Source organism: Harmonia axyridis, chromosome 1 (genome assembly GCF_914767665.1).
Source record: "Harmonia axyridis chromosome 1, icHarAxyr1.1, whole genome shotgun sequence".
Classification (NCBI taxonomy): Eukaryota; Metazoa; Arthropoda; class Insecta; order Coleoptera; family Coccinellidae; genus Harmonia; species Harmonia axyridis.
The window spans coordinates 53,826,306-53,852,582 of record NC_059501.1 but is presented as its reverse complement, the minus strand read 5'-3'; the positions used below and the strand labels follow the sequence as shown (position 1 = coordinate 53,852,582).

Sequence of the window (26,277 nt, the reverse complement as noted above, 5' to 3'; positions counted from 1 at the left end):
CTGTTCGTACAGCAGCTTTGGCCTTGGGTTTTTCTGCTAGTGAATACTCTGTTTTTCTATTTGAATCAATAGTGCTTATGTTCATAAAATTGATGCCCAGCTCAACGTTTCTACGAAAATTATAAGTGTAACTTTTAGATCTGCACCTTCGCATTGATTACCAGTACTATCACATATACTTCCGCCTCATATTCGTAGACAGGTCACAGTCGAAAAATCTTGGGAAAATTTTCATTTATATCCGAACTCATTTAAAATTATATCTTACTTCCCAGATATTAGAACTGTCAGATTAAAGTCACTCAAACCTTTATGGACTAATACCTTCCTTTAATCTAATGAAAGTGACAAGGAGATTAGGCGTTCGGAATGGATTTCTTGCAATGTCTTCAACAAAAGTCTAATATCGTCGATTCTTCAAAGAAAGTACTAGGTTTCAAATTTCCTAGGAAAACTTGGTGTATTTTAAATCCACTGAAGACTGGTCATAGTCGTTATCAATTGAATCTTTATACTCCAATACTTTTCACACAAACTTCTTGCAAATTTCCTTCTGTATAGCTCATCTAGAACCATAGGAAATGGCAAAAGAATTTCGAAAAAAAAATCTAATATCTAAGTAAGTAACAACAGATTTGTGCCAGTTGGAAACATTTTCTTATAGGCACACATTAGACAATGACCTCAAAGTAAATGATGAGAGTAGGCAACAAGAAAAAAAACTATCAATGAGTACAAAACTATCATTCAATATGGAAGCTATAAAAAGGTATGGTATGGGATTGAGCAGATGGACTTTTAGTCAATTAGAAGTATATTAAGGAGAAGAATTGACCTTACAATGAATTTTAATAATTCCATTGAAAATTCTGTATAGTTGCCTATATAAAATTATAATGAATCTCAACTATAGTTCAATTTTACATGTATAATGAAAAAACATCAAGATTTACCAAGATATATTGCAAATTATATATTTTCTGAATGAATGAGTGGTAGTATAAAAAATCACACTATATGACTTGGTGCGGATTCTCTATAATTTTGAAATATTAAAATATTAGAAGGACTAGCTAACGACCTTCCGAAAGAAACGTTAATTCAAGGTTAACTTCGAAGAATTCCTAAATTTCATGGTTTACTCCATATATAAAATTTTATCAATTATTTCGTCATGTTCATGGGTAGGGATATCATCTAGAATTTGTTCTTGGAAAGCAACAGCAACGGTTACTACTGGTGTCTTCTGCTTTTCTCTAATGGTTCGAATATACCTGTCATAGTAGCCACCTCCGTGGCCTAATCTCTTTCCATTCTTCGTGAATGCTACCCCAGGAACAATAATCAGATCCAAACCACCTGCAATTGAAAGAATTGATTTTATTGGAAATAACTCTGAACCATTGGCAAACTCAATAACATACGGTGTGTTATGTTTAAAATAAGCAAGTTAGTACTTGTTAATCCGAAATGGAAAACTGTCTATAAAAGTTTTGTGTTTTAGTATCGTCGTGTCTCTCGAAAGATTGGAGCCGCTTGGGATATACACCGAACGGCAAAGTCGCCATGCTTCACTATGGAGATGGAAGGTGTATTTGGCAGGGTGCCAAACTGATGATTACATCATAGTCCGGGAGCCAGGTGCAAATTTGGTCCATTATTTCCTCTCGAGAGATACTTGGTGAGATGCATCCGATAATAGTGATAAAAAGCCTCGTGAACGTCAGCTACGACTCGGTTGGGGGGGAGAGCGGCGGCAGCCCCCCAAACACGAAGAAAAAAAATACATTCAGTAATTTCCTCCCAACTGAAAATTTGTCAAATTATAGCTAACCCAATATCTAGACGAAAAAATACAATCAGTTGGCTATAGCATGGTGGATTATACGTCAGTTGGTGCCTCAAACATGAAAAAAAAATTATATTTTCATTGACAGCTCTGACAGCGACTCTGATACTGAATCAGAGAGTGGAAGTAACTAATAGTTATTTATAATACAAGTGCAGAAGGCATTGATATTCTTCCACGAGTTCAAAATTCAAAAACGAGCCACGTAGTGGCGAGTTTTGGAATGAACGAGTGGTAGAATGAGCCTTCTGTACGAGTATTATACATTATTTTCTCTAATTCATTGCATTTTCATTGAAATTAATGAAATATTTCCATAAATATAATTTAGTGATTTTTGCATTGAAAAATGTTGGTTGGCAGAACTGATTTCTTTGAGGCAAATTGATGAATTGACAGATAAAACCGTGGCGGAAAGTTCGGAGTTCCAACATAGAATAATAAAATATAACCATGAAAACTGTGCGTTTCTGATATATTCTCGCACGATTTTGTTCTACAAGATGTGGAAGAATGAACGGAATAACCACAGAATTAGAGAAATATTATTATGCAACATGTGGAGAAAGTCTTTTTCTCGCGAGTGTGGCACTCTCTGATTCATTATCAGAGTCGCTGTCAGAGCTGTCATTGAAAATAATTTTTTTTTCATGTTTGAGGCACCAGCTGACGTATAATCCACCATGCTATAGCTAGCTGATTGAATTTTTTCGTCTAGATATTGGGTTAGCTACAATTTGACAAATTTTCAGTTGGGAGGAAATGACTGAATTTATTTATTTTTTCTTCGTGTTTGGTTAGCTGCCGCCGCTCTCCCCCCCAGCAGAGTCGCAGCTGACGTTCACGAGTCTTTTTATTACTATTACCTGATGCATTCTACTAATTACCGTTTGAGAGGAACTTGGTCATGTATATCTGTTACTGGCTCCCGGACTTCATAGTCAGCCCTTTCGAATATAAGTTGCTTAGAACGTGGAATTCATTAATTCAACTGCTCCCATTTCGATCAAAGTTCTTATAGAAATTTGGGTAGCGGATTCATAAATGATAGCACAGCGCATAATCCTAGTTCTAACGATGCATGCCATAATGCAAGACGAATTATGTTTTTTTTTAAAAGAGAAAGATAAAAAAGTATTGTTTCTCACTCAGAATACTTAATTTCTGTGGTCTAAATAGATGTGTTGACTAGGATTATTTCTGGGTAAGGTAGGTCAAGTTGTAGTAGGAGTTGGGCTGGTCACTTAACCAGAGTGTCAGACAATCGCTGGACTCGCAGAATTGTGGAATGGCGGCCACGCAGCAATTCGAGAAGTAGAGGGCGACCGCAAACAAGATGGACTGATGATATTAAAAGACTTCTGGGCACAAACTGTGGACAGCAAGCTCAAAAACGGGAAACTTGGAAGAAGTTGGAGGAAAAATATGTGGAGAGATGGACAAAACTAAGGGAGGCTTAATCCGACAATGGGTTGGTAGCTTAGAATGATGATGATGATGAAGGTAGGTCAAGGTACAGTGACTTAATAAAACATAGTGGCGACACGAGTGGTCTCGTTTTTGCTGCTGGTTTTTGAGCCTAAATATGGCGCTTTTTGTTTAGATTTTTCGTTTACCTGATTCCTGGGATTTATTTGAAATGTAAGGGTCATTTTTAAGTCACTGTAGTACGTATTCTTCAGTTGAATTAATTTGTTCTATATACAAATCTATCAGGTCCAATAATTTTAATTCTGACGAAGTATCAGTTCAGTTCAGTCAATTGTATTCTTAATTTTCATGGTTGAGCCCTGCTTCATTCGCCATTTTTAGGCTAAATTTGAACGTATTGTCCCCACTGTGTTTTATTAATAGCGAATTCGACTGGCTACACCACTGCAAATATATTCGAGCTAATTATGTCATTAGCTCGTCAAAAATTCGAATTAAGTCGAATACGGTATAAGTCACTGTAGGTCAAGGAGCCTCAGGGCCATTTTTTTCACATATGAATGAATAAATTTATTCCCACAGCTCAGGTTTCATTTACGAATGACACCTGCGCCGTAGGACTCGTAGGAGTAAATTTGTTTATTCGCATGTGAGAAAACCGGCCCTGAGTAGCAATAGCCCTAAGTATAAGTATAATTATAAAATATATTCATATATCGGAAAGGATCATGAATCACAGAAATTAATGAAAAGTTTCAATGAACCTATGAAACATCATATTTACAGGCTATGGTTCTGTACTTATATTGATCTAACCTTATTGTGAAGCAGTGAAATATATTCCTGTGAAAATGAGTACCAAACAAAGGTAGGAAACATTAGATAGGTGATTCTCATAAGGGATACCTATGCGCCTGAATTTCAAACTACCTCAATTCACTATTTCCTGAAACATTCGCGAATTCTAATACTATATACCTATTTTCCTCAACCAATTGGTGTGAAACATATAATTTTTTTACTGAAAATGAATTTGTGAATCTGAATGAGTATTTCCTAAAATTTCGTATAAAAAAAAAAAAATTAATGTTTTAACGGTGAGGATGAAATATGCATTTTTAAATGATAAGTCACTTACCTGTATCTAGTGCATTTTCTCTTTCCTCTTTCAACTTAGGTTGCTTTATATTCCAAGGCGTTAATGGAAGATTTTCCCAGTCAACCATAGAATGTAATTTTACCATTTCCATGCCATTTTTGCTATACCTAAAAAAACATGATGAATAAAGATACCCCACCAGTTAAACATTCCTTAAACGGCCAATATTATCGATCAATGAATATGTATTGAAAGTTCAATACATAACGACCGATTATCAACGTTGGTAATCTTGGGAGTAGGTATTTGAGGAAGTCAGCACAAATTTCGGTCGGAAATATATATGTCGAAGCGTCCTATACCATGAGTGTCAACTACTCGGCATCCAATATGAAAAAAAAAATGAGGAAATCAATCACGTGAAAACAGGAGCTCTTCACGAAATTACTCATTAAACCTGCTAAGTTACAGTGACGAAATAAAACACAGTGGCGACAATACCTTCAAATTGAGCCTAAAAATGGTGAATAGAACTTAATTGACTGAACTGACACTTCGTTAAAATTAAAATTATGTGGTCTGATAGATCTGTATATAGAACAATTTTATTCAACTGAATTAATAAAATTATATTTTGAATAAATATCAAAAATCAGGTAAAGGGAGAATGTAAATGCCATATGTAGGCTCATAAACTGCCAGCCAATCAAAACCGAGAACACTTGTGCCGCCACTGTGTTTTATTAAGTCACTTTTTGCTAAGTGACATGTCATAATAACATAGAATTAGGTGAAACTGTTTATCAATTAGTCGGAACAAATAAATGCTGTGTCAGCAATAAGTAGTCAACAGTTAAGTAGAGTTGAGCAATCTTATCCCTTTGAAACAGTATGCGTGGAACTATGTTGCCAGTTCCTGTACAAAAAATTACATTACATTTGGAGCAATACGTCCCAACATAAAATGCAGAATACTCACTAGGTTATTCAACAGGCAAAAAATTCAGGGAATGCCATTTGATTAAATAGACTCAGTGATATTATTTTAAGGTGAGTTGTTAAAAATTGCAGTGTCTTTTGGACCACCTGTAAAGTATTCCGTAAATCTGCAGAAGACTTGAAAAATTTTCTGGAATTCAATAAAAAACATATACTTATCTCGAACAGTTTTCGACGTATGATATGTCCTTGAGAATATTCATAAGTAATTGCACAAGTGCATGAAAATTACCGATAATTTTGCATGACAGCGTGTTGTCATAAAAACTGCATGAGTCCTCCACCTTCGGTGTCGGGCTCTTTCTCCAAAAATGAAAATGACCGAATGCAGTTTTTCAAAGAAAACACGCTGGAATGCGAAATTATCCGGTCATTTTGATGCACAAGTGTAATACATGACAATGACAATGACATAGATTCCATAGATTCGAAATGTGTAAGATGCATAGAAACTATGCATCTATGAACAGAACAATTATCGCAGTGCTATTTCGCTTCCTACAATGCAATTATCGCTGTAATGTTCGATAATTGTTCTCCATTTACATAGAATTTTTGACAGGAGGGAAATATTCGATAAAAGTGCTCTACGTCAAAAAGTACCACATATAAATGATGACAAGTGGGGTATTTCGAAATCGGAATTCCATGGAGATCATGAGTATGATATGAAAATTAGACATTAAAAAAACAAGGTGGTATTGTGTTTCACCACTTTCGAACCAGCCTGTAGAGCCAAAAATAATTTAAGCTTATGTGCTGAGTACAGTCGATTTCGTCAAAATTTTAATCATTCTTCTAGACCAAAATTTCCAAGAGTTATCGACCGATCTAGCACTATTACTCTCCCTGTATATCTAAGCATGGAAAAAAGTTAGACGAGAGACGAAAATAGTGTGTAAAATAGCTAGGAAAACTTAGACAAATTCAAAAACTGGTGGCAAATCAGGAAACGTCAAAAGGTTTGTTCTCCGTGCGTTTTACTTCACGGTAAATTAAATCGCACAATTTTACGTTGCACAGTGCTTAAAAAAGAAAGTTACATTGGTGGAATGTACAAATTTCGTCACTTTTTATAGGGTGAGTATAGAAAAGCGTTTTTCATAAAACATTTCAAATTATACTTTGTAGACATGGCACTATGTGTTTGTTGAGTACTTGTGATATTACAGATTTGCTTTCCATATGGTCTATGTTAATAAAGGAAGAAAATAATAGATGGGAAAGTTGAAATTAAACGAAACGAGGACATAATACATTAAGTTTCATCCATACGTTCTACCTATATCGAGATAGAATCACCATCGTCGTAGTTTCATCTTCGATCAGCCCATGTGCTGGAGCTCAAATACAAGTTATACAAAATTACAAAATCCGAATCTTACCTAGGAATGAAACATTGCTTCTCCTTCTGGAATATTGTTTCGACAATTGGTCGAGTATTAATCTCATTGTCTGTACTGAGGAATATTGAAACGCGTTGGCTATGATTGAATTCTGGCAATTCTAAAACCTGAAATAAATAAAGCATAATTGTAATGAAACTATTTCCATGTAATGACTTAATGCATAGAAGTCTTAGTAGAAACCTCACAGTAATAAATATAGATAGAGAGAGAATATGTGATTTTCAGTAAGCAAATTTTGTCCCCAAAATGTACTATCAAATTTAACATGAAGCGCGCGGAAATGAAAACATATCAGAGATACGATATTTCACTCAATTCGCTAGTTTTTCCACTTCTTATGTTCCATAGTGAATCTACGTTTCATATTAACTCAAAATATATCGAAATAAATACCTTAATACTTATATAAGAAATTCAGAAAACAAACTTCAAGTGCGCCAAACGACGTGAAACTACCGATGACACTAGGAGAGCAAAAGTTGCCAAACCTTGGAAGTCAGCAGGTATTCTGCTTATTATAAATTCGAAATTCGACAATAAGGAAATTATTCAAATTTGCATATTCAATCGGAAATCAATCAAATAAATATATTTAATTCAATATATAATATACATTTATAACGATATAGTTAAATTGTGGATTTGAAAAGATATCACAATCCGACAATGTAATCTAACCATATTGGGGACATGTAAAAATTGCGTATACTTCCTATATCTATGTTTATTACTCTATGATAGGAACTCTATGTAAAAGAGTACAAGTACCTAATGAGCCTACGATTTCAAATTTTATTCCTGAAACCACCTCTATTTAGAACGCCTGTTTTTTATTCCAGATTCTTATTCCATGGCAAAAAATACAAGTTTTGTACGAACAATTTTTCACGATTCGTCACAGATGGCTCTGCATCGAATTTAAATTTTCCGTCCGAACGACCCTACTGTATCCGTTCCATTAATCATTCACATGAAATTTTGATGTTTCCTGCTGAACTATTTGTTTTCAGTAGATAACTGTCGTTGATCATTTCAAAATAGCGAAATCTTGTTCTTAGAGTTTTTGGATCAAAATACTTCCGAATAATTCAAAAGCATGTATCAATTAAAACAAAAAAAATCGGAAGGAATCTCTTTCATTGGAATCTACTAGAAATCTCCGTCGAACAGTCTATCCTTGTGTTCAGAACGTTTTCCATCGTCTAAGTTTAAACGAATAGTTGGACAATTAACGACTGAAATTTCATGTCAATGATCAATGGATGGTATGGATATTAAGATTATTCTGACGGAAAATGCAAATTCGATTACATAGCCCTCTGTAACGAATCATGAAAACTTGTTCTTACAAAATTTTGTAGTTTTTGCCGCAGAATACGTTTCTGCTATAAAAAACAGGGGTTTCATTTGAAATTCCAAAGTTGACTCTCTTCACTCCACAAGAATGAAGGCAATAGAATAGGTAGTAGCTTTATGGACTCTCAAAATCGTATATGCATATTGATTACAGAACATTATTATTTAGAAGTTTTCAATTTTTTATTTGATCTATAAAGTATTCATATTATTTCGAAATGGAACTTGCTGGTACTATTATTATGGCCCAATTCAGCAATTTTCTATTATTTATAACATAATATGAAGTTATCTAATATAAATGACATGAAATTGACTCATGTACATTAGTCACTCCTATTTGGCATTTGGTCCCCATGAATGGTAACATTTTGGTCTTTTGTTACTTGATATAATTGTTACAAGTTATTTGATACGAACTTTTCAAGGCTTGTCGGCATGACAAATGTATGACCAAATTGCAATATGAGACGTGTTATAAAAATCTATCAACATTTCTATCACCGTTATTGCATATAATAACCGGAAATTCTGTAATGAATTGTAATAAGTTTTCTACATTAGCTGCCAGAAACACTGAACAATCATGATTCTTCTACTGTGTTCCGTCCTAGGCAACGTTCAATAGCCGCATGCTACTAAAAACTATTTAAGTCAAATTTTATTAATTTCAAGATGTTTTCACTAGTAATACCACTAGAGGTCAAATTATTTCCGGAAATTTTTTCGAGCTCATGAATATTTTGAAAATTATCGCAAGTCGAAGACGAGGGATAATTTTCTAAAAATATTCATGAGCGAGAAAAAATTTCCAGATTTAATTTGACCTTGTGTGGTATTCAGTAAGAAAATTCCACACCAAGTGTGTTTATTTTCAACAACATCGATTTTCGTCTTCATCAAGTACTCTAAATCAAGAACAAGCAACTTCCAATCAACCTACCATAGTATATAATAATTGCGTTTTTAATATAAACATTAATCATAATAGTCCAAAGAATTTAGAAAATATCTAAGCTTGTAGTTGAAATGAATCAAAATTATAATGTGAATAAATAAAAATTAGATTGTCAAAAAAAAATTCTGTCATTATAAACGACAGAAAAATTTCCAGTATAATTCGCTGTTGGGTACCCACGAGGAGAAAAATTTCCACTAAAATTTATCCGTTGCTATGGTGATCTGTCAAAAATACACGTTCTGATTGGTTAAAAAAAAACATGTGTGGAATTTTCGCAGCAATACAATTCGAAAAATATACCTGAATAAATTTCAACAGCATCGGCAAAAGTGAGTGCCGAATTTTAGCGATATAGCCTAAGTCTCAATGTAAATGGGAGTATCAACACTTTTGAGATTGGTGCAAGTAAAAAAACTTGTACACTTGTTAAAGATTCTTCTTGTTTGCCTATCAGAATAATTCTCGAAAAAAGCTAGCAGTATGAAGTAGTTTCTCAGTGACCAAAAATGGGGTAGCTGTTTGAAAGGAATATAAACGTAACTTCTTGATTTTTGGAAAATATTGCGTTTTTGAAACGACAATAGGTATGTTACGTACCAAAAAAATCAAATATTTTCAACCAGAAGCTTCATCATTGAAACTCCAGATGACAAGTCGACAAGTGGTTACTTGAAAAAATATTTTCAATTTTTGGAATTGTTGGAGCATGCAGATTTCATTAAACATCGATCATGTAGATATAAGATAACTATAGCAGGTTTCAGTTAATATTTCTTCGTGATGGAAAGAATGACAGATATAGGTCTTTTACCGTAACACAGGAAAATTCTATGTTCAGATCGTGTGAAATTAATCGCAAATACATATCCTCAAGAAGACCTCAAAATCTACCGAGTAGAAGATTGTTGCGTTTTTCAATGGAAATACATTGCTCAACATACATGGTGTTCCTAGATTGGAGGTACAAAGGAAAATGAGAAATTCCTTGGATAATGTAGTTTGGTAATCTTGACGAATCTAAAAGTTGATTTGTGTACATAGAATGCGCATGAGTCCATAATGTCGTTTCACGATTTTTGTTGTCAGATTGTGCACACAGTTTATACTTAAAATCCGCTGCTTCTTGTACTTCTTGCAAATCCAATGATATTCGTCCCAGACCATCCTCGAATTTCGTCTGCTGGTCATTGGTATACAGGGTGGCCACTTTTTCAATGGGATTGTATTGGTAACTTTTAAACCATAAGAGTTAGAAGGTCGGTCAAATGGAGAAAAAGTTGCATGCATAGAAGCATTATCAAGCAGTTCAAACAAATCGAGATTATCAGGGCCTGTATATTTTATGACACTTTTCGAAATAACTTTTAACGCTGAATTCAACGATATATCATACAATGTCATTCAAAGTTGATTCTTTTGGTCGGATCTGTATTACATTTCGGTACCTTCAGTTTAATTAACAACAAGTAATACATTTCGATGAGAAAATCAGCTTACTCATCTTGAACTAAATGGAACATATCAGAATCAACTCAAGAAACAAGTAATAATTATTTACATATTTCAATTCATAATAATTAAACGAATTATCATAATGAAAGAAAAATCGAATGATTATTCGAAAGTAAATGAAAATTAATGAAGTAAGTGTTCGAAATGTCCACCATTTTGTAAAATGCACTTAACGATTCTGGAACCCATACTTCTTATACATTTACTTATTTCGTCTTCTTGAATACCTTCCAATACATTCTCAATCTTCTCGCGAGAAATCACTATTGTTGGATTTGTCATTTGTTTCAGAATCGAACTTTATTTTGATATCATTACGATATAATTCTTGCAAGGCTTGGTATTCAAATTAAAAATCATTGTATTCGCGTCTCTTGACTATTTTATTAACAGCAGTTTTTGATAAATTGCATTCACTACAGATCCGACCCAAAGAAATTTGGATAAGGGTCAAAATCACCTGAAAATCAACTTTGAATGACATTGTATGATATATCGTTGAAATCAGCGTTAAAAGTTATTTCGAAAAGTGTCATAAAATATACGGGTCCGTATTGAAAAAAATGATGTTGAGGGTGGTCTAGAGAGTACGAAACGTTGGATACGAAATCTGATTACGTCAAATTGAGAACAATTTACTGTCGAATAAAAAATTCCTGTAACATTTTTTGATAATATTTGAAATAAAGTGGGAAAAAAAGAAAAATCAAAATGACAGAATTTACTTTTTTATGATATCTCAATAACCGGCCCTGATAATCTCGATTTGTTTGAACTGCTTGATAATGCTTCTATGCATGCAACTTTTTCTCCATTTGACCGACCTTCTAACTCTTATGGTTTAAAAGTTACCAATACAATCCCATTGAAAAAGTGGCCACCCTGTATAGAAGGTTTCACAAATGTTAGAGTTTTTAAGTAGTTTTCTTTTCGCGGGCCATTTTATGCCTACCAAGGGAGTCTCAAGACGAAAACCAAGTAGAGCCACTTTCTCTCCTCGAATTTCTTCGTCACTGAAGATTTTCGTTGGATCCACAATCATGATTGTAATACAAGTAGTTTGTTTTGTATCGCCCATTTTGAAGGATAAGGTAAACCACAATTTCAGCATATAAACCGAAATAAGTATCACGTTATTAATATTCATTACACACAACTCTTTTGCAATACATCAACGCAATATGCGATATATTAACAAAGACCTGTGATATCAGGGTAAGGTATTTTTATCGCTAAAGCTTGGATGAACACCTACCAAAACTCATAATTAATAAATTCATCAGAACTTACTAACTATATCTTCATACTAATTGGGATTTTCCTGAGAATTGTTTGAAATCTTTTTCTCAAAATAGCACATACGACAAAACTACAAGACATAAAAAAGTGTTGTTCTAGACCAAAGTTTCTTTTTACATTTTTCTGAACTACCAGTGGTACACCAAAAGAAAATTCTTGATGATAGAAGCGGGCACTGTATTGAAGGAACCGTTTGATATTTTCCGATTCTGTTTTCATATTCGCGTTATGTATGAAAAAGTACAATCGTAAACCATTCAACAATTTTTTTCGCTCTGGACATGTAGACATGTTCGATTTGAGGAAAACATTTCTCAAAAAAATTCTCATAAAATTGAGTCCTCAAAATATAAGATTCAATTCAGAAACGAAAAAATCACGAACATTGCAGGTTTTCTTAATCTTTTCTGAATTGAACACTCAAAAATTTTCTGGTGTGACCAGAAATATTGTAACTTCGAAGATTAAACATAACTGACCACGCTCAGAAAATTACGTTGAACATCCTGTATATCTCTTATCCTTCGCAAACGAGGTATTATTCATAAGGCAAAAAAGATTACCCGGTGTCATCTAGGTGACAATATGTTGGTCCAGTTTATGATAAAACACAAGTGGAAATTATTCCCTACAAAATTAGGTTTTAACGAAACATAGACCCACTACAGTTCCCCTATATGCTTACTCAGCACGGGCACCGTCCAGATAACATAATGAAGATGGATCAGTGGATAAACTAAAAAGGTCCAGCTTTTTTATTCCTTGTCTTTATTGGTTTTTTTTCCTAACAAGGGCCCAATTAGTCCGGCTTTATCTTCCAAATGTTCTATTCTCGCATCCAATTTACAATTTCCCTTTACTCAATTATGTTGTAAATAAAACTATTTCTAATGGTGATAGAACATTTCGGACTAAAGCAGACGAACCCTCCTCAACAACGAAACCTTTTCAATGTTGAAAGCCTCGATACCATTGAGGTTATTTGCAAAACTGCAAGCGAGCAAAAGAATTCATTCAAATTAACTAATAAAATAGTGAAAGAGTTTGATAATTTTGGGATTACAAACTAGTGATATTGCGGAGCTTCATTTCCGATTCCGATAAGCAGGAGCGATTGAAATTAGGTACACTTCCGATTCCGATGTCGGTTCCGATACTTTTGAATAAGAGATTAAGAGAATTCAGATCGACTGGCAGAGCATGGAAGCAGAGGAGTTCTTGCCCCATAATAAGTCCTTTTGATGAGATTACCCGGAATCTGAGCATTATCTAAAGTAATCTACAAGAATAAATCAGACACACGTGAAAGATTTGTGACTGTTACGGTTATTTGCAATAGCCACATACCTGAATCCTCGGTATAATATAACTTTTTTCATCGAAGAGATTAAAGAACAGGTTGAATCCAAATTGATAAGTTTACTCAATTATGGAAATAAACCTGCAAATGAGGGTGAAAATATAGACCCTCTTTCAGCAAAACGGCCAAGGTTGGCTTCGACAGTAGCTGTTCAATCTAGCGATATTAATAACAATGTCCCAACAAATTTATCCAAAGAATAAAGTATTAAATAGCGACGATAAAGATAATAATACTACCTCAGACGACATGCGGTTTTGGACAAATTTCTTATATTGAAAGTACTATTAAATGAATACAATTCAGAAAGACGTATTCCTATCAGGCAAGATCCATTATTAATTATGGTAGGAAATGATTAAAAAATATGAATCCCTGACTTCGATTGCCATCAAGCTCAGTAGCAAGCGACAAACTATTCAGTGGTGCAGGCCTAATCTATGACCCATTGCGAAGTAGATTGGACAGAGATAATGCTGCGAAGCATTTATTCATCAAGTATAATTTTTTTAAGTCGCCAGTTGGATCCAAGTCACAGAGGCCGATGATTTCTTGTCTTCAAAGAACTTATTTTTTCAAATGTTTTCTTTTTACCTAATGTTGGTGTATACAGGGTGATTCGCCGATTTGGCCTATTAGACGTTTATGGAAAACTAATCATAATTTTGAGATGAAAATTTGCATATTGGGTTTTGAGACAATGATCTTTCTCCCTCAAATATTTTCAGATCTATACAAAAATTGCCAAATTTCGGCAATATGCATACCTTGGGTAAAAACTCAACGGTTCCTGAGTTATTGGGATTCTTATAAAAAAAATTGTGGCGATGAGGACTCACATTTTTTTGGGTATTTCAGCAGAAAAAGCTTTTTTCGAAAATTTTTTTTCTTTTTCGATTCCGCAAATACGTAGTATTATAAGACTGTTTGCGGCTTGGACTAAAAATTTACAGGCTGTTTATAAGAAGATCATGAACTTGGAGAACTCATATTCATCAAAACTCAAGATTTTCAAATTAGAACCTAAATTTATTATTATTTCAGTCGATTCTACGTGAAAAAATAGTGGGGATTACTTCAACAATCCCTTTACCTAAAATGAATAATGTAAGAGTTATCGAGGAAGAACTTCAAATAAGGAAAAACCACTATTTATACCTGTGTGGAGTAGTCTGTGAAATTAAATCGAATTTTTTCGAAAAGAGCTTTTTCTGCTGAAATATTCAAAAATGTGAATCCTCATCGCCACCATTTTTAATAGAATCCAATAACTTATGAACCGTTGAGTTTTTATGGCATATTGCCGAAATTGCCATAAAAAAATCTATCTAATGATGCAATAATATACTGGGTGTGCCATTTGAAATAAGGAAGAAGTAGTCTGTTTCTGGTAAAACTGGAAGTTGTAGAGATCTGAAAATATTTTAGGGAGAAAGATCATTGTCTCTAACCCCAACATGCAAATTTTCAGCTCAAAATTATGATAAGTTTTTCATAAACGTCTGAAAGACTATCCCGGTGAATCACCCAGTATAACCAATATATCTTTTTGAATGAAATGTTTCTTTTTATGTTAAAAAATGGAAAAAGGACTTTTCAATGTCTGTATAATTTCTTCTGTATTACTTCCATATGAATTCGGTACTGTGCGTCCCTCACCTGAAAAAAATCCTGGATCCACCACTGGAAGTCGTTAGATATAAATACTGTTGAAACTTGAATAAAATACGTATTTGTTTTTTTGTAAATTCCCTATCATTTTGATTTATCAATCTTAATTATTTTCAGTGGAATTAAAGAGACAAAATAATGTTTGTGTTCGTATTATTTTTATACTTAAAAGAAGTCCTCCGATTTCAGTTCCAATTCCGATAAATGACAATTGAAAAATTTGATCTCGACTGCATTCCGCTTTCTGACCACCCTATACTTCATTTTTTGAACTCGAAATAATTTCAAAGAAAATTTCTCAACTAATTATCCCATTCCTTAAAGTTTATTTACCTATATCCTTTATCAATCGTTCAATCATTCTAATTTCACAAAGTTGCCAAGGAAAATTGATCAGACAGCATCAACTTCCAGAGCATGAAAGGGTGCCTAATAACTACTTTTCGGCCCTTTATATGACGCGCATTTTAATAGTTTGAAAGTTGATATAAACAAAGAAATAAATTCATCATGAGAATAAAAGCACACAGACAATAACGAAAATGGAGCCACTCCTCATAATGGATTTTTGACAAATAGGTTGAATAAAAGGAACTGGAAATAACCCAATATAATATCGCGTAATATGAGACATATTAAAAACGAGTGTTCAGTGAGTTGCATTAGACACAGTTGGATGGGGTTTCCTCGTTATTTAATGTTTTTTAGAAGATTTTTATCAATTTTGATGTCATTGTCATCCTTGGATAATTGAAAACGAATGATTACTTTCAAATCGGTGTCTGTTTTAGAAAAAAATATGTTTCTCTTAGATCAAAGCAAACTCTTATAGTTTTTGAAAAGAGAGCTCTGAAGGTAGATGTTTGAAACTTATTTATGTGATTCTTCAATTTTACATCACGCAATGAAGAAAAACTCAGGTGAGTAGATTCCTTCTCCTTGTACTTATATTCCGGAACAGAAGCAAGTATTAACTAATAATTCAAAAAATGCTGGAATACTAAATACTCACTTTTTTCACTACCACATCACTTTGTTTTTCCTTTTCTTTGGACGATAACGCAGCCAATTTCCTTGAAACATCTTCTCTCAATTCGCTCTTGTGTTTCGTGATTGTTGACATGGTTTGGCGGAATGAAGTGAACAGGCCTAAGTTAATAAAATATCTACTACAACCTTTCGACCTGCAATAATGAATATATGGATGATAAGATTGTTTTTGTCATCTGAAACTCACAAATGCGTTACTTTAGAGATATTGGAAGTTCTTCATCAATCATCATAACTGTTCCGTTTGAAGAAAAATTCGACTGTTGGGTGTATTTCACTGTTCCCAAGAGATCTTTCAATAGGTACTTAAAATCCCCTGTTGTGATTCTTACAACTATAGCTACCTAATTTTCAGCTTTTATCATCAAATCGAATAATCATGAAGAATCCATTTCGAAAAGCAAACAATATTTACCGAGAATTGCGAATGGGGAGAGGCTTAAGCAAAGGTTTTGAATGAAAATTGTAATAAAAAGGCTATAGCCTATGATAATTAAATAAAATTATTTTTTTCCTAATAGTTACTTGCCAATCGTTATAAGGACGTAATAGAATATCCTGAATATCCATATCATACATTATTATTCATATAATAACTGACAAAGAATCTGCAAAACCCAGAGGAGCTGTTTAAATTTTAATTTTTTTTTTGTCGAAACATAGATAGTATAGCAAGGAGTAAATGATTGAAACTTCGAGAAAAAACGAGGGGTTTACAATTTTTTCTACAAAATTTGTTGATAATGTGTATGTCCACCGCGATAATCTATACACTCCCCAACACGTCTCGGGATTGATGCAATAAGATGGTCTATTTTTTCTTGGGGGATACTATCCCAAGCAACATGTACTTCATGCCTCCGAGCCCTCAAAGTCCCAGGGGGCTGAGGTAAATTTCCGAGCCTTCTACCCATTATGTCCCGAACAATCTTTTTTTGCGAAACATCGGGCGATCTGGGCGGCCATGGCAGAAGATTCACAAAGGTTGCTTCGAAAAAGTTTCAACTAACTCTGGCAACATGAGTTCGCGGGCATGTTGACGTTCTCTGCACCAGTGTAATCGTTGCTGGCGTTGCTCAACCGTCAGAGGTAATACAAGATAGGTTCGATAATGCTGCATAAGGCTTTATCGGATGGTAAACCATTCAGACAGTTACAGGATGGCCTTGTTCTCCCAACCACTCATCAGCCAAAGATTGAGTTGTCGCAAATCAGTCTCTAATGGCCATAAGTCTTAGACATCGATCTTGAACTTCATTTGTGCCACTTCGACGTCCTGTCCCTACTCTTCTTCAATTTTGGGATTTATCAAACCACGCCTGACAACATCTCAGTACAGTAGTTGGATTTCTTTTCTTATGGTTAGCGATTTCTCGAAATGACAAGCCCGCCTCCCGATAGGATAATTCGACCCCTTTCAAATTCACTTAGCTGGCGATAAATTCCGCGTAAACGTGCTCTAGGCATTTCAACAACATCTAAATATCGACTTTGGATCTCCTCGAACAGCTGGTTTGATGTAAAATTTAAAAAACTTGCAAAAAACGACTACAATATTTGAGTAACAAGAATTGTTTATATGAAAAAACACGATTTTTTCTCCAAATTCATTCATTTACTCCTTGCTGCTTGCTAAACTATCTATATTTTACCCGAATAAATTTTAAATTTGAACAGCTCCTTCTGGGTGTTCCAGTTTCTTTGTCAGTTGGTATATATTGTAATGCAGTTTTGTAATGAAATGAATCTTTTGGATTTCACATTCATCTAATCCAGTTAAAAGGATACAAATTACATTGAATAACAAATTGAAGGCTTCGAGTAAATAATTAATTCACACCACAAACAGCTGAATTAAAGTTTCATTGAAAATTGAAATTGCTACTATTCAAAGATGCGCGCTTTACAAGTTGCCAACAAGTGATTTACCCACGGAGAAAGCTTCAGCACGGATAACAAGTACATTTCGATACTATGGAATTTCCTAACTTCGTCACTAAAATAGTCCTTATACATTTTGAATAAATCCCAAAAATCACGTTAACGGAGAATATACAGAAAGCTTCCATTTTTCGGATAAGAAACCGGCAGCCAATCAAAAATTAGACCACTCATGTCGCCACTGTGTTTAATCAAATGACCATAGTCAATATCATAGACTTATGATAACTTATTATTCTATGTCTGTAGTCAAAATTTTAAAAACAGCGCACCCTATGATTTAACACCATAGTTGTTTAGCGACATTTAAATACAGAGTCCGTTTATATGCTCTCATAAGTTTCTCATTCCTTTTGTAGATGGCGCCATCGAAGTAATAAAACAGTTTTATATATTCACATTTTTAAATGATAAATGAAGCACTAATAAATGGCATTTACTCCATTTTTGAGTCGAAGAATTGGAAAACATCAAATATCAACAACAAAAATGGCATAACTCACATAGTAGATATTCCTTATTCCATCGTAGTTTCCGGTGACCACCAACTGAACCAATGTTATTTAATTATGGAACAGAAAGTACTTCCAGCATACTGAATAATTTCTTTACATTGCCTGGATGAGTCAAGAAGCATTATCAGTTAGATTATTACTATTATTTATCAACTAACACTCAAGGTTTTTACCTAACCTAACTCTTTAAAACCCATAGACTCGAGCAACATGCGTCGGCATTTGACGAGGACAGCCGATTTTGCGACTCCGACCGAGAACTTTCAGTTCGTTTTTGAATCGCGTGGGGAAATGTAGTCCGCGAAAAGTCAAAATCGGATGGTGTGCTCTGTTTGAAGACGTGATTGTATTTAACAATTTTTTCGGATGCGAAGGTAACTTTTTCAGTCGAACAAAATTTCATAGTTGTATCTTAGCATGCCAGCCATTCTAAATTTAGTATGGATATATTGTGGTATTTTCTTGGCTAAGGATAAAATTTAAACATTTCAATGCAAATTATCTTAATAACATGTAAATATCAATGACCTTTCAGGATATGGAAGATTATCCTCCTGTTATTAATAAAAATATCTAAGGCAGAAGTTCATTTTTGAGGTTAATAAAGGATGTCATCACTGGAAGTTATAAAAACAATAAAGAATTTCATTTCATAATGAAATTGAAGAATTCTATTGTCCCGTGACTATTTACCTGAAACTACAATAACTGCGACAATGATTTGTAATTAAAGGAATTATTACATTATCAAATTAAGTACGCCATAATATTATATATCAGGAGTACACTATTTTTCAACAAACAACTTTATGGCTCTTTAAGTATTTATTAAATATGAACGTTACGCATAAACAGATTTGATATATGACCCTATATGTTTTAAAAAAATACTAGGGTTCAAGTCACATCCCTACAATTCTACGGTTACATCGAGTGAATACCTTTTCACTCTTGGATCCCCTATCCACCGAATGAAATTGAAAATAGGGATATCAATTAAGCGATGATCCACAGAGCTTTCGAACGCAACAGTGAATTTTAATTCACTGTTGATGAATTGTGAAAAAATTCTAAGAAATGGTTTCGACATTTTTCTGTTATTGAATTGTTATGACAAATGAATGAAAAATGTTCATTTCTATCAGTATGGAGTATTCATACTACACCCACATTTATAGGCTGTGAAGGACCATTCTGGTGTATCGAGTGGTGTATCATGAAGTGAAAAACACTCATAGTTCTTAATATCTCAATTGCTATGAAGGATAAGATAAATCCATACCTTCACTAGAGAAGGCGATTTTGACATACAATATTATTTCCAAAAAAGGATAAATTTATATTGGCTTTTAGGTTTCAACACCAGTTGCAATTAAGATAATATCGGTAAATTAATAATTTCTCGATGAATGATGAATATCAAAATGAACACCGAGTCAACATTTGTTTCATTTGAAGAGAAAATGGCAAATTGTAGAAACAAAATATTGAATTCTACTTGTGTACTGAAGATACAGAATCTCCGATGATATTCAATTTGATCAGATAGGCCAGTGTTTACATAAAAGATATTTGAGCATATTTGAACAGATGCCAGAAATTAAGAGATGTGCCCATAAGCTGGAAATCTGCAATAGAAGCCGCGGAATACAAAGTTAATTCAAGACCAATTTCAAAACTTATCTTGAAAAGTAAAGTCATATTTGAAAATTTTTCTTTAATATTCAGTCAACAGACACTAAATTATATAAATTCTCTTGTATTAATTATCTATTGATTGTTATCAGAAATAAAGAAATGTTCACACAGTTGCATGTTAAAAGATAAATCTTTGCATTATCTCGAATTTTCTTGTATACCAATACAATGGGTACGATATTGAATTTCGATTTCAGTTTTACCTGCTCTTCCAAGAAAGTCACTTCCATTATTATTGTGCCAAATAGGTTCTAGTCTTACAACTCAAAGGAAATTCTTATATTCATAAATGTTCACAAATCATATTCAACGAAGAATAGAATAGAAGTGAAGGGAAGTTATTTATCTTCTGAGTGATAAATAGAACGAAGTTCCCCATGCCGTATACCACATGGGAATCGACGTAGAATATTCGGCCCAAGAAAAAGTTATTTTGTTCTTGACATATTCTCGGAAGTACTCATCGGTATTGAAATTTTATAATTACATATAATTCCCTTTATCGAAATAGAGCACATTAATTAATTATTTTTTTTATTAATAATATCGAAGGGTTTCCTCCAGAAACATTATCAATACGGAACTGTGGAATTTTATTATATAAAATGTTGTAACTTAGGGTGAATTGCATGGATTTCAATGGAATATAACGGCATTATGACGAAATCGATGAGGAAATTGAAAATAATTGAATGGAATCGAATGGAATTTTATAAGATATCAATTTAATGGTATTGTGAATGAATTGAATGGTCTTTAACATGCGCAGAATGCTGTTTTTGACGACAATAGGAACAAAATGAGAATCCTACAATTTGAAACTATCAATTTTCCGAAGAAAACGTAACAATAATTAGAAAACTTAAGCCAATATTGAAATCAAAATTCAAAAATTAGCACATGATGATGGGTTCATGGATATATTGAAAAATGACAAGTCTTATAAGGTGAAATTTTTAGACATGATCTTCAAAATGTTGTGTGGCCTAAAAAATGGTACATTCAGAACGTGAGAGATATTTTCTTTTTATATGGTCCTATCAGTATTGAAGGAATGGAAGCTTTTCAAATAACAACAAATAAGATTGGATATGAATTATAATAAAAAATTACTTAAGTACTAAGTATATTGAAAATTAAAATTTCTTATTATTACCATTTTTTGTGGTTTTTCATCTTAGAATACGAATTCCTTCGATGAAATGAATTCATAGTGTGCTACAGGTGTTAGAACTCATATTAACAAAAACTTACTGATATCAATATTTTATTCTATAGGCTATTGTGTATTAAACATTACTCTGATGAATTGAGAAGAATTGTAAAGAATTGAATGAAATTTTGAAGAATTGAAAGAAATTGTAAAGAATTGAATGGAATTGTAAAGATTTGAACGGAATTCTGAAGAATTGAACGGAATTGCAAGGAATTCAACGGAATTGTAAACAATTGAACTGATTAATGGATTTAACTTGTCTGAATGGAATTGTGGTAAATTGAAGGAAATTTTTGTGAATCCGGTAAAATCAGTTATCAAATTGAAATTTTTGGTGTGTATGCGGAGGATCAACCTATCAACTCAATGAATAATTTTTATGTCACATGAAATATCAACATACAGCCATCTACATGCCAGCAGTTTTGGCTTCAGATAAGTGAATATCGAAGTCTCGATCGAGGTAAACATTATATATTGCGTGATGTTGCGTCATATAATAAAATCAAATGAATTTAGGTTTTACACATTAAAGGCTGTTTTTAAAATATTGAAGTAGCATTTTCATTATCTTATTTCTCGAATTCAATTCAATAAAATTGATTTAAATTTAGGGTATATATAATAATAATAATAAACGCCTTTATTGGATAGATGCATTCTACTCAAGAGCGAAGTCTAGCAATGCTATTCAACTCAATCCCCCGAGTAGAGTAAAACACAATAACACGATTTACATTGAATAATTATATGAAAAAATTTAATACTCTAAGACAGAAAAAAAATAATAATCGAGAAAAAAAATCAGAACAAAAAGGGAAACATGAAATAGAAGGAAACGGCCTCTCGGGTCACTTAGTTATAAAACGATTACGATGACGATTAATTGATCGGTGGGCATGGTTATTATCAGTGTAGCATGTTTTGTTTTTTTTTATGATGAGTTTATAGGAATCTTAACTCTTATTGTATGATAATAATAATAATAAAAATTGTGTTAATTTTTGTCGACTAGCACGTGACTGTGAACAATAATCAGGGCAATTTGACGTCATAGCACTGAAACGTTTAGAACATTGATAAACTAATCTTATCTAGAACTAGTTCATATATGGTTTAGAACGTCAGATGGTATAATCAAAGCGACTTGACTGTCAATATCAGCTCATATCAGTTACGTTTGACATACCGTTAGCACGTGGTTATCATAGATAAACTAGTTGGTTTGTCTATGGTGGTAACTTTATTATGCATTTATTTACGTATTTTTTATTGGTACTTTCTATATTTTTCCATGAACATTTTTTTTTTCGTGTTTATATGGGGCTCATCAACAAATTAAAAGCAATTCCAAAATATAGGCAACATTCCTATTGTAGATAGGATCTTCCAGAAATCTAAAAAGTAGGTTTACTTATTGTAATTTAACTGGTTGAAGGTTAAGTATTTGAAAACGAATTCAAATAAGCCCATTAATGCTCCTAAATTGATATCAGTACATTTATTTATTTTTTGTATTCTTTAAAAAAATTTCAGTATTCCTTAGCGAAAATTATAAACGTTCTTATGAAATTTGCAGCGCATAGAGAATATTTGAATTTTGGAATTCTCAAAATTTGAAAATATATCAGATATGAAAGAATATCAAAAAGAAACATGCCTGCAAGGCATTCTGGTCGGCTCAAAATAATTACATGCTAGTGAAGAGATAAGTAATTTTGATGATTTATGTGAATTACAGTAGATATAATGAATGCTTTAGGAAATAATTAATCTGTTTCAAATTCGCGTTTTTTCTAAAATGCTTTTGGACTTCTGATTTTTAATATATACTTTTTTTTTACTGTTTATTTTTTATGTATACAATACATACTTACCTACTCTTACAATGTCATAAATTATTTGTTCTTCATTCGTCTACACGTTTCAGTATTCAATCACGGAATTAATGTGCTCCTATAAATAACTCGATAGAGAACTTGAGTGACCATGAAATGGAAGAGAAATTACAAAAAGTGCATAATAATTGTGAATTAAGAAGAGGTTCATACTAATGTTTAGATTCATACAGAAGACTGTCACAGTTAACCAAAATGTATTTGCCCTGACGTTTATTGTGAATGAATTAAAGGTGAACAATTTTATTGAGAGAGTAATAATTGGGAAACATTGGAGAAAATTAACAACATTTTTGATGTTTTTGAAGTTTCTTATGAGAATTGAACACGAAGTATTAATTTTAGTGTAAGTTTACTGCAAAAAATCAAAGGTCAACACTTTTCAATGAAAAAAATGATAATTAAAAACATTGAAAATTCAAGGAAAATTCAATACCCACAAAATTTGTTCATTGCTACGATAACGAACGTAGAGTCAAAAATAATTTAGCTGAGTACAAGCTGAGTACAATCGATTACGTCAAAATTTGAATCAAACTGCTAGCCCAAAATTTCCAGGAATTATCTACCGATCGAGCACTACTGATTCACCCTGTATATCCCATCATTAATATTCTTTATGAAGCGAGGACAGGAATAATCAACTATAAGATCAAATCTATTAAACGATCAAATAGTACAATACTGGACTCAAATACATTGTCATGCCATTATTTCATTAACCAAAACTGCTCATCCTCATCCAAGAAGAGTGGTTGGAACCATTTCATTTTCTATAGATAATTGTCTTATGTATTGAAACGAACTGTTGATTCGCTGGAAAAAAAATAGTTTTTAAATGTTGAATGTCTGTATTCTACTGTTCAGTAATATGGGCAAGTTCGTTGCTCCGTAGTCAATTATAGATGTCTAGTAGGTCTTGATTATCAATGACAAACTCTATCTAAAGCATTATTTTGACAGTATGAAAATCAAACCACTAACAGAGTTATAAGTCCTTGACTTATTCGATATTTTTCTATCTGGATCGAGGCGACGCTACATTCATTATGTTGTTTGAGATTTGGATAAAAACAAGTTTCGTGTATTGAAAACACATAGTTTTTCTATGGGAAACAAACCAGGGCTCCATAGACAATAACGGTTAGAAAGTGCTTCAAGGAAAAAATTTGGCTCTAATGAAGAAGAAGTGATAGCCTAAGTTGAAGGCTATTTCGAAAGTAAGATGAATCTTTCTACAGAATAAGTAATGAAAAGTTGGGGGAGTATTGGAGTAAATGTATCACTATTGAAGGTGGATTTTTTGACGAATGAATTCGATTTTTTAAGAAATCAGTTATAAAGCAAAGACAAAGATTTCTGAAAGTGAACAATTGAAAATGGATTGAGAGAATTTGTTTCATCTAATGTTGCTTATTTATTTTCTTCTCAGCTGATTTGATTATTTTATACATAATTATGGAATAATAATATATTAGTATTCGAATATTTTTTTTTTAATTGCTCTGTAGGTATTCCTAAATTGAAGTGATTCGAAGTAAAATAACTACCAGCATAGCCATTCTTTCGTCAACTGCGTGTTTACTTATGTTGATGAGTATGGTTACTCATATTCTAATTTACATCTATTTTATATTATTATATGTACATGGTGCTTCATGAACATTGCGAACAAATTCAGGATATTATTCCCTGATGAGTTATTTCGTGTCGGAAAGGTCTTTTCGGCCTGTGTCCGGAAATACTTCGTTTTCAAGATATAGGGCGTTACATATTTTCTGAAAAAGATAATGAAAAATTCCTCGATATTTACGAAACGGCATTAGAAGACTAGACTTCTGTATCTTAGCCGGAGGCGAAGATTTTCAACAATTCTTTTAATTTAAAAGGGTTTTTGATGTAATCAAATTGATTTTCAATTCGTCAGTGATGCATTCTAGAGAAGGAGCACAGAGACTTTTTTTTTTCTCATTATTAGAAAATTTTTTGTTTTAAATTGAATAAGAACTGTTTGACCGAATTTGATTTCGGAAAAAAGCACTGGAGTTTTATTTTTTTCACCAAAAATATGAAAGTCAATGCCATTACGCATGCAACTGTTGACTCGAGACGAAGTATTGAACTAATTGAAGTATTGATCTTTACCAAATCTCTTTCAAATATTTCAAGCCATATCAAAAATATCAAGATCTCTGTGATTTATTAAGGAAATGAAGCATTTCAGAATTTAAGCCTGAACTTTCTGGACTCCAAATGACTCAGAGAACAACATGCTGAATTTGGTCGAAATGTTTATGAAACACCCTGTATGCAAAAATGCAAATATTTATTTTCATTGCTTCTAAAAAAATATTCCGATATCCAGAGTTCAATAAACAACTGTAGACAGACCTGACCGGATCACCTTTGATGAATCCCTGGAATTTCTAAAATTTCATCGTTTTGAGGAAACTAATGTTAATCAAAATTTTGGATACCTTAATCACCTGAAGAAGTAACATTCTACTTGTGGAAACAATTACTGTTTTAAATAAATTTTGTGGAGATGAAGTCATTATACTCTCAATCAATTCAAGATGAATTCCGTCAATTATAAAAAAACATTTCCATAGTAAAAACGTCAGTTCCGAAATAACGTAAAAATAATCATCCATACTAGTAGCTTTAACCCAAATTCGAACCCAAATCATAAAAAAAATTAACACCAATTTGATCTACTGATTGAAAATGAATACTCTGGATCCAAAATCATATGTAGACAAGTAACAATCTTTATGAGGTAAATGATCTTATATTAATTGTGATATTGCTCTGAACCAGTAACTGGAGCAAAATTTAATTACCTACAAATAAGTAATTATTCGTGAATCATAATATGATCAATTGGAATTTATGCATAGTCAACTAGTGATTACATTGACCTCTGATTAGAATAATTATTAGAACAGTGGTTCTATAACTTTCCTAATTTAATAATTAACTTTTTATAGGCTTATGAATATAGCTTGATTAT

General features: G+C 32.8%; 2 protein-coding genes across 14 annotated transcripts in view; one reads left to right on the top strand and one right to left on the bottom strand.

Annotated features, from left to right (window-relative positions):
• Positions 1 to 944: 944 nt before the first annotated feature.
• LOC123671741 (5-formyltetrahydrofolate cyclo-ligase) lies at positions 945 to 18,680 on the bottom strand. Its single transcript, XM_045605760.1, has 5 exons — positions 18,441 to 18,680; positions 15,959 to 16,130; positions 6,764 to 6,891; positions 4,419 to 4,546; positions 945 to 1,359 (listed from the first exon to the last, which is right to left on the bottom strand). Coding segments are annotated over exons 1-5 (651 nt in total). The 5' UTR covers positions 18,443 to 18,680; the 3' UTR covers positions 945 to 1,138.
• A 10-nt stretch (positions 18,681 to 18,690) lies between these two features.
• The window catches only part of LOC123671736 (transient receptor potential cation channel trpm), a 241,241-nt gene continuing 233,654 nt past the window's right edge, over positions 18,691 to 26,277 (top strand). For 7 of the 13 annotated variants that reach the window (XM_045605752.1, XM_045605749.1, XM_045605754.1 and 4 more), the window contains exon 1: positions 18,692 to 18,826. The gene's annotated coding sequence lies outside the window, so the exon portion shown is untranslated. Of the gene's footprint in view, positions 18,827 to 26,277 lie in introns of all 13 variants that reach the window. The other 6 variants (XM_045605743.1, XM_045605742.1, XM_045605738.1 and 3 more) reach the window with 1 other exon arrangement.